This window comes from Elephas maximus, chromosome 2, assembly GCF_024166365.1.
Source record: "Elephas maximus indicus isolate mEleMax1 chromosome 2, mEleMax1 primary haplotype, whole genome shotgun sequence".
NCBI classification, from domain to species: domain Eukaryota; kingdom Metazoa; phylum Chordata; class Mammalia; order Proboscidea; family Elephantidae; genus Elephas; species Elephas maximus.
The window spans coordinates 14,285,515-14,300,612 of NC_064820.1; the positions used below are offsets into that span (position 1 = coordinate 14,285,515).

General features: G+C 38.4%; 1 protein-coding gene across 2 annotated transcripts in view; it reads right to left on the minus strand.

Moving 5' to 3' along the window:
- Positions 1-15,098, minus strand: part of CTNND2 (catenin delta 2) — a 1,201,869-nt gene that overhangs the window by 994,385 nt on the left and 192,386 nt on the right. For both annotated transcript variants that reach the window (XM_049861022.1, XM_049861014.1), the window contains exon 2: positions 7,508-7,644. In XM_049861022.1, coding sequence (XP_049716979.1) covers positions 7,508-7,644 — 137 coding nt within the window. The remainder of the gene's footprint in view (positions 1-7,507; positions 7,645-15,098) is intronic.

The following is a 15,098-nucleotide window of genomic DNA, read 5'->3' on the forward strand; positions in this document are numbered from 1 at the left end:
GAGTTAACCCTTAGAATGGAGTTTGGGGTTATTAGAAAGACGGTTAAATACATAGTGTCTTAAGAAGAGTTACGAACTAAAATTTTAAAGTTAAAATTCATTTTTGGGGGAAGGGGAAGTCAAAACAACATATAAAAAAAAAACATATAGGGAAGAATAAAACATACATACGTGCATATGCATGAAGCAGAGAGAGAGAACCTACCCAACAGTATTCCAGAATTGTTCACCTGTGACTGAAACATTCATTCCCAATAACTTATACATGTATTTATGGGTTTTCTCTTTGATCTCTAGATTCAACCTTCATTTTTCTAATGCAAAAGTTCAACATGGAAACAGACCCACCTCAAACCCTGCCAATCCCATCAGTCTGCGCGACCTGACCATCCCTTTCCCTCCTACATGGAATCCCAGGACTCTATACACCACTCATGTTCTTTCTGTGCCCTGCTGGAAGTCTAAAGACCCAATCTGGTCAATCTATCTACCCACCAAGTGCTCAGACTAAGGTGTGCCTGACCTAAGCCATGGTCTTTTCAATCACCTCATATGTATACCAAAGCTGGACAATGAAAAAGGAAAACAGAAGAATTGATACATTTGACCCGTAGCGTCTGGAAGAATACTGAATGTACCATGGATAGCCAAAAGAATCAGCAAATCATTCCTAGAAGAAATACAACCAGAATGTTCCTTAGAAGCAAGGATGGTAAGACTTCATTTCACTTACTTTGGACATGTCATCGGGAAAGACTAATTGCTTGAAAAGGACATCATGGTTGGTAAAGGAGAGGTTCAGTGAAAAGGAGGAAACCCTCAATAGCCACAACAATGGGCTCAAATATTCCAGTGATCATGAAGATGGTGCAGCACCAGGCAACACAAGGTTCCTATGAGTTGGAACCAACTGGATGGTAACTAACAGTAGTGCCATCCTCTGCATGTGATATTTGCAAAGCTTTCTGATCCTTGCTGACCCTAAAGCTCTAGCCTTCCTCACCTGGAACCCCCACTTATTATGAACTACGCAATCTGCTGTGATCCAGTTCTAAACCCTCCTGGACCTGTGCCTTACCATCTCGATTCACATCCTGAAACAATCATTGTTCTTAACACAGCCTACCATCTATCACTGAAAAGTAAAGGGAAATCATGCTTGCTTTTTTTTTAATTTATTTTCAATCCATATTTGGCTTGAAACAAGAAATACATTTAAAAATCAGCAATTCAGTAATACTGACTTTAATTTTGAAATATGGAGAAAGTTCAACTTGTGGCATTAAGATATGTCTAATTCTTTTCTTCTCTGAATAAATGAGTATAAAGTTCACTGGTCTTTGCAGATAACCTTCTCTATGTTCTCGACCTTTCCTACAGATGCTATAATTTCCTCTTTTTCATGGGTAATAGTTTCCTCATTACTTCCATTACACGCTTTTCCAAAATACGGTGTGAACATTGATTAATAGTTTATAGGTCGTTTTCTATGTTGTGTTATCAGAAACTATTGTTGCAAGCAATAGTAACACTAATAAAGGTGAAAAATTTTGCAATGATACGTGGCCCTGGAAAAATATTAACTAAGGGAACATTTAATGATGTGCTCTTTCTCAGTAATATTTGTGTTATACAGGGTCAGTGTAGGAGCTAACTAAAAATATGTTATCATCATACATGAATCAACGTAAAAGAACAAGATTTCTTTAGATTTTATACAACATACATTTTTTAAAATACTTTCTTAGTTTATTCATATAACACAACATGAAAATAAAACAAAAACCCTTGCTGTCCAGTCGATTCTGACTCATACTGACCCTACAGGACAGAGTAGAACTGCCCCATAGGGTTTCCAAAAGCAGCTGGTGGATTTGAATTGCCGACCTTTTGGTTAGCAGCCAGGGCTCCATAGCACATAAAGTGGGCAGTATAGTGGTTTGGCCCATCGTAGAAGCTCAGACATGCCATTATTCCTACAGCCCTATATTAAGTATAATAACAAAAATTAATAAAAGTGAGAATTTTTATTTGACTACATTGAAATTACCTGTATTCTAAGTATTGGTACTTTATAAAGTTCCTCTAATGATGACTTACAATTCTTATGGAATTTAAAGAATAAGAGTAATTAGTGTAGCAATGGAGTGTCTGCAGTTATAAATGGTGTCAATCGTAAGCACTGTGTGTTATCTGTACAAATCTATGGAATTTGATAATATATTCATAGAGATTTTTCTTAAAAATTTGTATCCTATTGTTTACATTGTATAACTCTTTTTTTATTATACTTTAGATGAAAGTTTACAGAACTAACTAGCTTCTCATTAAACAGTTAGTACACATATTACTTTATGACACTGGTTAACAACCCCACAACATGTCAACAACACTCTCCCTTCTCTCCTTGGGTTCCTCGTTACCAGCCTTCCTGTCCCCTCCTGCTTTCTAGTCCTTGCCCCTGGGCTGGTATGCCCCTTTAGTCTCATTTTGTTTTATGGGCCTGTCTAATCTTTGGCTGAAGGATAAACCTCAAGAATGACTTCATTACAGAGCTAAAACGGTGTCCGGGGTCCATATTCTTGGGGTTTCTCCAGTCTCTGTCAGACCAGTAAGTCTGGTCCTTTTTTTTGTAAGTTAGAATTTTGTTCTACATTCTTCTCCAGCCCTGCCTGGGACCCTCTGTTGTGATCCCTGTCAGAGCTGTCAGTGGTGGTAGCTGGGCACCATCTAGTTGTGCTGGACTCAGTCTGGTGGAGGCTGTGGTAGTTGTGGCCCACTGGTCCTTAGGACTAATCTTTCTCTTGTGTTTATAAACTCTTTTTACATCTTTGTCTTGTAGTTTTAACTCCAGTACTAACTACTTGGAGCCCTGGTGGTGTAGTGGTTAAAGACTGAGAGCTGCTAACAAAAAGGTCAGCAGTTCCACCCACCAGCCACTCCCCAGAAGCCCTGTGGGGCAGTTCTACTCTGTCCTAAAGGGTCTCTATGAGTGAGAATCAACTCCACGGCAAGGGGTTTTAGTAAGCACCTGAAGATAAACTCTAGCATCTGTGTATCACCTGTGGAAACACAGTTCTAGGCACACTGAAGGCACTTCATAAACACAAATAAATGCAACAAAAATGACACGTTGGCATATACTACTGTGCACCTAGATATGTTCCATTTCATCTATTTATTATCAAAATGTATTTGACTGGTGGAATGATGTACCTGAGCCACAGCAATTGACAAAACTCAATTAACTATGTGAGATCTAAAGGTTCTAAAAATACCCCCGTAATTTTGGAACTTACATAAGAAAGCTTTTTAAATGCTAACTCTTGGTAGCATAGGGTGATCAAATGACACACTGGTCAACTGAAGGAAAATAAATATTATTTTGAGACAGAAGTATATGTCTAGAAAAGTCATGGTTTTCATAAGCGCAAAGCCTTACTCATACTGATTTAAGATAAAACAAGCACAAACTTTATATGATATGATTGGATGGAATTTTTTTTCTAACAGCATAGCCCAACGTTTCATTACAAAAAAAAAAAAAAAACTTTCAATGAAAACAAATAAATGAGTATCAGGGTGGCTATTCTCAGCTCACTCACAAGCAAACATGCTTGTACTTATCACGATCAAGAAACAACTTCTGGTCCCTCCTCCCCACCCTTTGGTGACTTGAGCCACAGCTCACTCTCTTGCTCATCACCACTGCTCCTGTCATCACTCTGTCATCATTGCCAGCTTTCATGGTTGAACTAGACAACAAGCTCCTTCTCAGTTTTTGATCTTTTATTTCCAAAAGTCATAACCTAAGTCTTGACATTACCAAGAATCCCAAATTTTTAAGTATGCCCATCTCAAGCTATAACTATCAATATGGCAAATTTATTGAAAACTCCAATGCCAAAAATCTTCATATTCACTCTGATCACAAATCCATTGCCCCTACCAAGTTTTCTGTCTTCTACTCCCTTTCTTTTTTACTCAATGTCAATTCTAAGATTCAGCATTACCATTACTAACTTGCATCCCTCAACTCCAATGCCTCTCTCCCTCTTAATCTCGACAAAGCCCTGCTCTCCATGGACTCCAAAAATGCTTCAACTCAGAACAAGCTGTGTCCACCTGATGACTAGTCCTAAGGTACCAGCCTACCTGAATCTTTGTCCTCACTCCTGCTCTAATCAATAAACTGTCTTTGCTCCAGAGGCCAGTCAATTTGCACACTGGATCCCAATTGTACTCATCTACTCACCAGTTTTTCCCATGTAATTATTCCCTCTCTATCAAGCGTCATTAAATTATCTTTCTCTACTGGAATATCTCCCATCAGTAAAAGAAGGAACCCTTGACCCTTCTCACCCCTTTAACCACACACCATTCTTGTCTCCTCTTTATAATCATGGCTACCAATCCACTCTCTCAACTGTTAGTCCAAATGCTCTGACTGAGGCATCCATGTGGCCAACCTCCATCCTCTCTCCCTCTTCTGGTGAAGGACACTCACTCATGGCGAGGAAGTGGGGACTAGGTGTCTCTCTCTTAATGCCACATAGGAGGAGTGACTTGATAAATGCTGGATGAAACAGATGTGTCTGAAATACAGAAAATTACCTATAGATTGCAGCATAAATCATGGTTCTGTTCATGATAACATGAAAGTGTTAAGATTACCAGTTAAAGAGTTAATCAAAATGAACATTTAGAGCGAAGAAAAAAGCCATGAAGACCTTTTCATTGAGAAGTACATGACTATTGTGATCAAGGATTCGGTCAACAAATACTTCAGCCATAATGTGTGCTACATGCAGCTTACTTCACTTGATTGGCATGACTTAAGCTTCAATCTATGGTTATAAACTAGAAATCCCTTCTATGAAATATTGACTGCCAAAGGACTTGTGTTCTAAGTCCTATTAACAACTTATTCCAATGAACTCTATCAGACAGGCTTCTCATTACATATGTATTTCCTTAATCACACTTTATTGTGTCGCTCCTATACAAGGTGCTCCATCTGGTTATTGAATGAGTAATTAGGCAATCTATTACATGGCAGTCAACTCAGGATATTTGCCTTCTATGACAAAGGAATGACTTCCCTCCTTCAGCACTGACTTCCCAGGACACAGACAGGACTACAGTAGTACAACTATGTGACGCCGTCAAATTTCTTCCTGGAAACTCCTTAACTTAATGATAAGAATTTTTAACTCAAGAAAGCTTATTTCCATTAGCAACCTAAATAGGACAAAGACAGTTATCTTCTTTATGTGAACAGATCCGTAAATATATTATGCATATAATTAAGAATCATAGAAGACATTAATTTTTTAAAGTCACTTTTTCTTAATCTTGGCATATGTATATTTACACACACATTTTTCTATTCCAACTTAGCTTTAACTCCACAGATAATATTCTGTACCTGAGAAAAAGAGAGAAATAAAATCTTAACAATAACTTAGGACAAAAATCCCCCAATGAAGCAACAGGTTGGTTGACCGCATGAGGCCATGGCAAGGAAGTTCATGGAATTTTCTGCTTGTTGATTTCTGCGTTCATGGAGGCAGACGCCACACTAAGGACTCAACACCCAAGCCTCACACCTGGGCAATTCAACTCGTTCTATCTCTAGTCCCAGGACAGGCTTCCATTCCTCCCCACATTAGCTTTCTGCCACAAAGAATCTCACCTCTGCTGCTCAAAAATGAACCATGAATCCCAAAGCCCACTCTTCAGACAAAGATTAGACAGGAGTATAAAACAAAAATAATCCACGTGAGGAGTGTGCTTCTTAGTTCAATCAGATACACAAGACCAAATGGGTGGCTCCTGTCCGAAGGCAGGATGAGAACGCAGGAAGGGACAGGAGCTGGCTGAATGGACACAGGGACCCCATTTCCCTGTGTGGAATGGAAAGGGGGAGTGTGCTGTCACAGTGTGGGGATTGCAACTAATGTCACAAAACAATATATGCATAAATTTTTGTATAAGAAATTAACTTGAGCTGTAAACTTTCACCTAAAGCACAACAAAAAAATGAACAATGAATTTTTATAATTGGAAAAAAAAATCTTTTCATAATAAATTTTCATAAACTTCTCATCAAGGGTTTCGAGGAGCCATCTTACATTTAAATTTTGTCATTATTGTAATTAGTGGCCTAACGAGACTTCCAGATCACACCAGAACAAGAAACCACGTCAAAACCCAACTATGACAAAACAGTATTTTGAGTATAAGAGAGAAAATATGAGATGAACCTTCCTCTTCCACTATCCCTCAGAAGTATTCCAAAAATTCTCGTGGATGGACTTTTGGAAGCTAACTACTCAAATAGTAAAGTCTAAGCCTCAGTCCAATTTTTCACTTGTCATTTTCACAAACTAGACATTCCAACCATTTAACTCTCTTCTGTCTACCCACTTAACCGCACACTTCCAGGTCTAGTGGCACACTTCCAACTAATCGCACTATTTCTGTCTGCGGGATCTTCCCTTAGCTACTCTACTGATAGCTTCGACATTTAGGCTGAATCCTATTCTTGCCTAACTCAACTCCTACTTACCAAACAAAACCAAGCTCCTCTAGAGCCCCTGTTCTCCTTGAGCAGCTGACCATAATTGGCCCATTTTAGGCTACTGCTCTGTTGAGACCCTTCCTAGAGATGAGCGAATTGATGTCACTTTCGCCCACTTACTGTTGCTACTTCAGCATCACTGGACCACAAAACCAAAACACAGGATACTTTTGCTTTTTTAAAGAAATACTGATTTCTATTCTAGACCGAGCCTAGAAGAAGTAAATTAATCTTAATCTTCCAGCTTTTCTATAATTGTTGAAGCCCCTTCCATTTACAGGGAACGCGATTCTCAGGAAACCATTTCTTTTAAACCTAAAATTATTTATTTATTCATTTTTTATGACAAAATTATGTTGGGAGGGTAATCATTCAGACATTGATTAGTTCTACAGGGACAATTTTAAAATAATATTCTTTCAGATCCATCTTAGAAACACTGGGAAGACCAATTTTCCTTGACCTAATACGTATTCTCGCAATGAGTTGGAATTGACTCGATGGCACCGGGTTTTCTTTTTAATATGTATTCGACCTGTGTAACACATACTGATTTTTCAGCCTCCTGGGTCTATCTGGACAGTTTACTAGGCTTTATATTTTCAAAAGACCAATTCTTTAGCTCCATCAATTAAGTGGTATAAATGCTAAGTCCAACAAGGAACCTACCCATATTTTACCTAAGGAGAATTTTTTTTTTGTCTTCTAAAAAGTATTTTTTCAAGGGAAGCTGCCTAAGCCATGAATTGAAAGACAAGAGTCAAAGCATTTATAATCACCTTTTAATATTAGCTATCTAGTGAGTTCCAACAGCCCCCAAAATCATAAATTTCTTCCAACGTAATGTAATCACTACCATATACCTAGGAAAATCCATTTTTAAAATCTGCTCATAGGTACATAATAAAAATGGAAAGTTTCTACCTGTTCTTTAACTGACGCAAGAATGGCAGAGGTGGTTTCCGTTTCTGAGCCATCCCCGTTGGAGGTGTTCAAGCCAGGGCTCAGGGAACTGGTCTTCTCTGAGGCTGATGAAGGCTGGTCTGGGACAGGCATAGCTCCTGCAATGTAAGGGGACAGGCTTAATATCATCAGATGTCATCATTGTAAACATACAAAATGACAATGGAATTCTGGCAGTACGCTTTGGAAAAATAAAAATTATGAACTGCAGTGAAAGAACGTGACATAGTTATAGGAGGAGAACAATATGAATAAGTGAAATGTTTTTTCCTACATCATAACCAGCTGCCATCAAGTCGATTTCAGCCCATGGCAACCCTATGTGTGTCAGAGTAGGACTGTGCTCCATAATGTTTTTAATGGCTGATTTTTAGGGAGTAGTGAACTATGCCTTTCCTCCAAGGTGCCTCTGGGTGAACTCGAGTCTCCAACCTTTTGATTAACAGCTAAACACTTTTATCTTTATACTACCTGGGGACTCCTCCAATACCAACCCCAACCAAATTCCATAACACATTCTCAACTCTGTGCTTTGTCTTTGAGGTAAGAGGGGACAGAAAGGATGAGAAGGGAAGTACAAGTAAGATTGTAAGAAAGAGTAGAGAGGTAAAAAATTATTGGGTCTGACACTAGTCAAACTACCATGTTATATCTGTTTTAGATAAATTTACTCCTGGCATACCGCCATATTTCACGTCAAAAGGAAATCTATCGGATATTCTTCTTTGTAAGGAAATCACACAAAATAAACTGTTACAAATTTATTGATAATTAAGGAAATGCCTTAATAACAAGATACTGAACACTGTGAAATATATTAAATAACTAGTCCACTCCACAAATATTTACCACATTCCTACTCTGTGACCAATGAGAACTCAAAGCTGGCAAGAACCATCTGCTGAAGTTTCTTTTGTCTGAGTTTATTTATGAAATAAAGGACAAACTCAAATAACAATAGCCCCAATTCACAAAGAGACGTGCATGTTAAAGACGGGATGTTCGAAAGTTATTTTGTTCAATATGTACTTGTCTTTCTCACGCAAATAAATGGATAGAAGTATTTATTACATTTGGCATTAATTGCCAGAGGAAGCAATAATTAACGAATGGAGGGCAATTTTTACTACAAAAATACCACCTGAAAAAAAGACTAGAATAAAGGTTATTTCCTTCCCTAAAACTACTACACATTACACGCAACTCCAGGAACTAGTGGTGTGTGAATATTAAAAGATATTTCCTGCTATATTGTATCTGATCATCTCGGGTTTCATACCAAGTGACATAATTTTCATAGCAGTCCTTGCACTATGTTATTAGCCACATTTACATAATAATTTAGGGATACACTGAACTAAGAGGGCTCCATCACAGAATTTTATTGAAAATGTTTCTCATTGAACAGTCTAAGTTTCTATTTTTAGGAGTAAATTACTTATAATATTACCAATAGGAATTATAATAGCATTTGAAAAATAAATATCTCACAAACATAAAATATGGGAGAGTTTGGGGAAATAAAATTTAAGGAAGAATGAGCAAAGAATAAGCATCAAATTAAATATGATTTGGCAAAAGATAACCACGGCTAAAAGCTCAAAGTATTTCAGGTGATGGATACCAACAGGATGAAAGGAGTATATTTAAATAATTATACTGCTGTGGTTGGGAAGACAATACTAGAGTATATTTGCATATTCAACTTTCTTTTATATGTGGATTTCTAATTTGACAAAGCCTGATAATTACATAGGATATGGATCAATGATTGCTCTGCACAGATAAAATAGCTTGAAACCCATGACCTTCAATTTAGGATAAGCTTGAGATAAGGGGGAAGAAAGCAGGGGAAGAAAGTGAGAAGGAAAGTAGCAGCTTATGTGCATAGCTGAAGTCCCTTGGCAGGACAAATGGTTAATTCATTTGGCTGCTAATCAAAAAGTTGGAGATTTGAGTCCACTCAGAGGCTCCTCAGAAGAAATGCCAGGCAATTTACTTCTTCAAAATCAGCCACTGAAAACCCTATATACAAAACACAGTTCTACCTCGGGCAACTGGCTGGCTGGTACGCAGAGTCAATAGGACACCTACCCTTGGCCTTTCATCTCCAGTTATACTGGTGCCAACAGCTTGCCAAGGGAGCTCCACACAAGGAGAGCCTCAAATTGAGAACGGAGAAGGCATACATATTTTAAATTACTATTTTAATTTTTGTGATCTCTAAATTTTATTGGGCCTTTGCTAATTCAAGCTCTGGGCCAGTAGTATTATCAACATATTTTTTTAGATAAAGTAATTGTCTAAGGCCTCAAAGTTATTACGGAATACAAGTGGGCCTAAAACTCAGGCCTTTGGCATTTTTATTCTTATTTAAGTGTTCTTTGATTTGTTTGTTTTTTTCTCATAACCTGTATTGGCCCCTAAACACTATTCTACACACAAAAAAATTTTCTTTATAAAATATAAAAGGAAAATAAAGGAAGAGCAATTCTCAGTAATAATCTGTCATCCCACATAATGACATTTACTTTGGTAAAAATTTTTCTTTCTACTATATTATTCTGTATACCTGACTTTTACATAATGCGGTACTAATGTAGTGTTTCTGAACTTTCATTTTTGCTCAATAATATACCATGAACAGAGGCAGGGCCAAGATGGCAGAGTAGTCAGATGCTTCTATATGTTGCCTATAGAGACACACCTTAGACTTTAAGACACAAACTAAAACTCAAAGAACAGGAAAACTGTATCTAGTAAACTACAATCAAAAAAGAGCAGGAGTGACAATGTTAATCTCTGACAAATAGACTTTAAAGTAAAATCCACCACAAAGGATATGGAAGGACACTATATAATGATTAAAGGGATAAATATTTATACATCCAATGACAGGGCTCCAAATATATAAAACAAACTCTAACAGCACCGAAAAGAAGAGAAATAGACAGCCCCACAATAATAGTAGAGGCTTCACCACACCACTTTCAGTGACGGACAGGACATAAACTTTCGGTGGCAGACAGAAACGCAATAAAGACACAGAAGATCTAAATGCCACAATCAACCAACTTGATCTCACAGACTTATACAGAATACTCCACCCAACAGTAGCAAAGTATACTTTCTCTTCCAACGCACATGGAACATTCTCCAGAATAAACCACATATTAGAACATAAAGCAAGCCTTAACAGAATCCAAAGCATTGAAATATTACAAAGCATCTTTTCTGATCATAAAGCCATAAACGTAGAAATCAATAACAGAAAAAGCAAGGAAAAAGAAAAATCAAACACATGGAAACTGAAAAGTCAGTGGTTCGAACCGACCAGCCAGTCCGTGGTAGAAAAGGCTTGGCAATCTCCTGTAAAAATTACACACTAGAAATCCCTACAGAGCAGTTCTACTCTCTCCTGTAGGGTTACTAAAAGTCAGAACTAACTCAAAGGCACACAACAGGAACAACAACAATCTGTATGTATCATCAAAAACCAAACTCACTTCCACTGAGTCGATTCTGACTCATAGCGACTGTCTTAGCTAGTACTGCTATAACAGAAACAGTTCAAGTGGATGGATTCCACAAACGGAAGTTTATTCTCTCACAGTCTAGCAGGCTAGAAGTCTGAATACAGGGCACCAGCTCCAGGGGAAGGCTTTCTCCCTCTGTTGGCTCTGGAAGGTCTTTGTCCTCAATTTTCCCCTGGACTAGGAGCTTCTCAGTACAGGGAGCCAAGGTCCAAAGGACACCCTCTGCTCCTGGTACTACTTTCTGGGTCGTATAAAGTCGCCGAGTCTCTATGCTTGCTTCTCTCTTTTACATCTCAAAGGAGATTGGCTTAAGACACAAACCTAATCTTGTAGATTGAGTCCTGCCTCATTAACATAACTGCCTCTAATCCTGTCTCATTAACATCCTAGAGACAGGGTTTGCTACACATAAGGACATCACATCAGATGACACAATAGTCAACAAACACCTAATACTGGGAAACATGGCCTATCCAAGTTAACACACATTTTTGGGGGGAGGACACAATTCAATCCATAACAGTGACCCTGTAGGACAGAGTAAAACTGCCCTGTAGGGTTTCCAAAGCTGTAAATCTTTACATAATCAGGCTGCCACACTTTTCTCCTAAAATGTGGCTATTGGGTTCCAATCGCCTGCTGTTCTAGTAAGCAGTCGCGTGCTTAACCATTTTACCCCATTTTTACATTTACTAAAGGGATAGGGAACCTGTGTGTTTTTCTGACTTTTGATCCCCACAGGCAAACCCTCCTGCTACCGGCTCAGCCAGCAGGTCTGTGCACCAGTGTCAGGAGAGTGTCCCCTCCCCAAAACCTCAATAATACTGGCCTTTAATATCCATTTGAATTTTTACCAGCTCAATATAGAAAAATGCAGGTCTTTGTATTTTATATTTCTTTGACTATGAGTAACATCATTGGTTTATTTCCCACTGGTTTATTAGTCCTATTGCTTCTTTAGAACCTCTTCAATATCTCATACAATTACCCCATAAGAAGTCTTTATGCACGTGATGTTGTTAGACGCTTTTGAGTCAGTTCTGACTCATAGTGAGCCTATGTATAACAGAACTAAACACTGCCCAGTTCTGTGCCATCCTCACAATCATTGTTATGCTTGAGCCCATTGTTGCAGCCACTATGTCAATCCAGCTCATTGAGGGTCTTCCTCTTTTTCGACGTCCCTCTACTTTAGCAAGCATGATGTCCTCCAGGGACTGATCCCTCCTAATAACATATCCAAAGTATGTGGGACGTACGTAGTCTCGCCATTGTTGCTTCCAAGGAGCATTCTAGTTGTACTTCTTCCAGGACAGATTTGTTCCCTTTTTTTGACAGTCCATGATCTATTCAATATTCTTCACCAATACCACAATTAAAAGGCATCACTTCTTCAGCCTTCCTTATTCATTGTCCTACTTTCGCAGGCATATAAAGCCATTGAAAATATCATGGCTTGGGTCAGGCGCACCATAGTCTTCAAGGTGACATCTTTGCTTTTTAATAGTTTAAAGAGGTCTTTTGCAGCAGATTTCCCGAATGCAATGCATCCTTTGATTTCTTGACTGCTGCTTCCATGGCTGTTGATTGTGGATCCAGGTCAAATGAAATTCTTGACGTCAATCTTTTCTTCATTTATCATGATGTTGTTTATAGGTCCAGTTGCGAGGATTTTTGTTTTCCTTATGTTGAGGTGTAATCCATACTGAAGGCTGTGGTCTTTGATCCTCATCAGTAAGTGCTTCTAGTCCTCTTCACTTTCAGCAAGCAAGGTCATGTCATCTGCACAACACAGGTTGTTAATACATCTTCCTCCAATGTTGATGCCATGTTCTTCTTCATACAGTCCAGCTTCTCAGATTATCTGCCCAGCATATGGATTAATAATTTTGGTGAAAGGATACAACCCTGACGCACACCTTTCCTGAGTTTCAACCATGTAGTATCCTCTTGTTCTATTCAAACCACTGCATCTTAATCTGTGCACAGGTTCCTCGTGAGCACAATCAAGTATTCTGGAATTCCCATTCTTTGCAATAGTATCCATAATTTGTTATGATCCACACAGTTGAATGCCTTTGCATAGTCAAAAAACACAGGTAAATATCATTCTGGTATTCTCTGCTTCCAGCCAGGATCTGTCTGACAGCAGCAGTAATATCTCTGTTTCCATGTCCTCTTCTGAATTCCACTTAATTTCTGGCAGTACCCCGCCCACATACTGCTGCAGCCACTTTTGAAAGATCTTCAGCAAAATTTTACTTGCACATGATACTAATGGTATTGTTTGATAATTCCCACATTCAGTTGCATCACCCTTCTTGAGAATAGGCATAAATACAGATCTCTGCCGGTCAGTTGGCCAGGTAGCTGTCTTCCAAATTTCTTGGTATAGATGAGTAAGCACTTCCAATGTTACATTCCTTTGTTGAAACATCTCAATTGGTATTCCGTCGATTCCTAGAACCTTGTTTTTCGCCAATGCCTTCAATGCAGCTTGGACCTCTTCCTTCAGTACCACTGGTTCCTTATCATATGCCATCTCCTGAAATGGTTGAACACTGACCAATTTTTTTTGGTATACTGTGTAGTTCCTTCTATCTTCTTTTGATGCTGCCTGCGTTTTTCAAAATTTTCTCCCTAGAACCTTCAATACTGCAACTTGACGAATGAATTTTTTCTTGAGTTCTTTCAGGTTAAGAAGTGCTGAACATGTTCTTCCCTTTTGGTTTTCTAACTCCAGGTCTTTGCACATTTCATTATAATATTTACTTTGTCTTCTCAAGCTACCCTTTGAAATCTTTTGTTCAGCTCTTTCACTTCATCATTTCTTCCATTCACTTTAGCTACTCAAAGTTCAAGAACAGCTTTCAGAGTCTCTTCTGACATTCATTTAGGTCTTTTATTTCTCTCCTGTCTTTTTAATGACCTCTTGCTTTCTTCACGTAGGATGTCCTTGATGTCATTCTACAACTTGTCTGGTCTTCGGTCATTAGTGTTCAGTGCATCAAATGTATTCTTGAGATGATCTCTAAATTCAGCTGAGATTACATTCAAGGTCGTACTTTGGCTCTCATGGACTTGTTCTAATTTTCTTCAGTTTCAACTTGAACTTGCATATGAGCAATTGATGGTCCGTTTCACGGTCGGCCCCTGGCCTTGTTCTGACTGATGATACTGAGCTTTTCCATCATTTCTTTCCACAGATGTAGTCAATTTGACTCCTCTGTATTCTATCTGGGGAGGTCCACGTGTATAGTCACCATGTATATTGGTACAAAATGTATTTGCAATGAAGAAGTCATTGTCTTGCAAAATTCCATCATGAGATCTCTGGCATCATTTCTATCGCCAAGGGCATATTTTCCAACTACAGATTCTTCTTCATTTCCAACATTCTCATTCCAATCACCAGTAATTATCAATGCATCCTGATTGCATGATCCATCAATTTCAGACTCCAGAGGCTGGAAAAAAATCTTCAATTTCTTCATCTTTGGCCTTAGTGGTTGGTACATAAATTTGAATTATAGTTTTATTAACTGGTCTTCCTTGTAGGTGTCTGAGTGTTATCCTATCAATGACAGCGTTATATTTCAGGATAGACCTTGAAATGTTCTTATTGACAATGAATGCAATGCCATTCCTCCTCAAGTTGTCATCCACTTCAGCTCACTAATGCCTAGGATAACAATCTTTATGAGTTCCATTTCACTTTGAACAATTTCCAATTTTTCTAGAATCATACTTCGTACATTCCACATTCTCATTATTAATAGTGCTTGTAGCAGTTTCTTCTCATTTTGAGTTGTTCCACATCAGTAAATGAAAGTCCCAAAAGCTTGACTCCATCCAGGTCATTAAGATCTACTCTACTTTGAGGCAGCTCTTCCCTAGTCGTCTTGCGAATGCCTTCCAATGTTGGGGACTCATCTCCCAGCACTATATCAGACAACGTTCTGCTGCTATTCATAAGGTTTTCACTGGCTAATGCTTTTCAGAAGTAGACTGTCTTC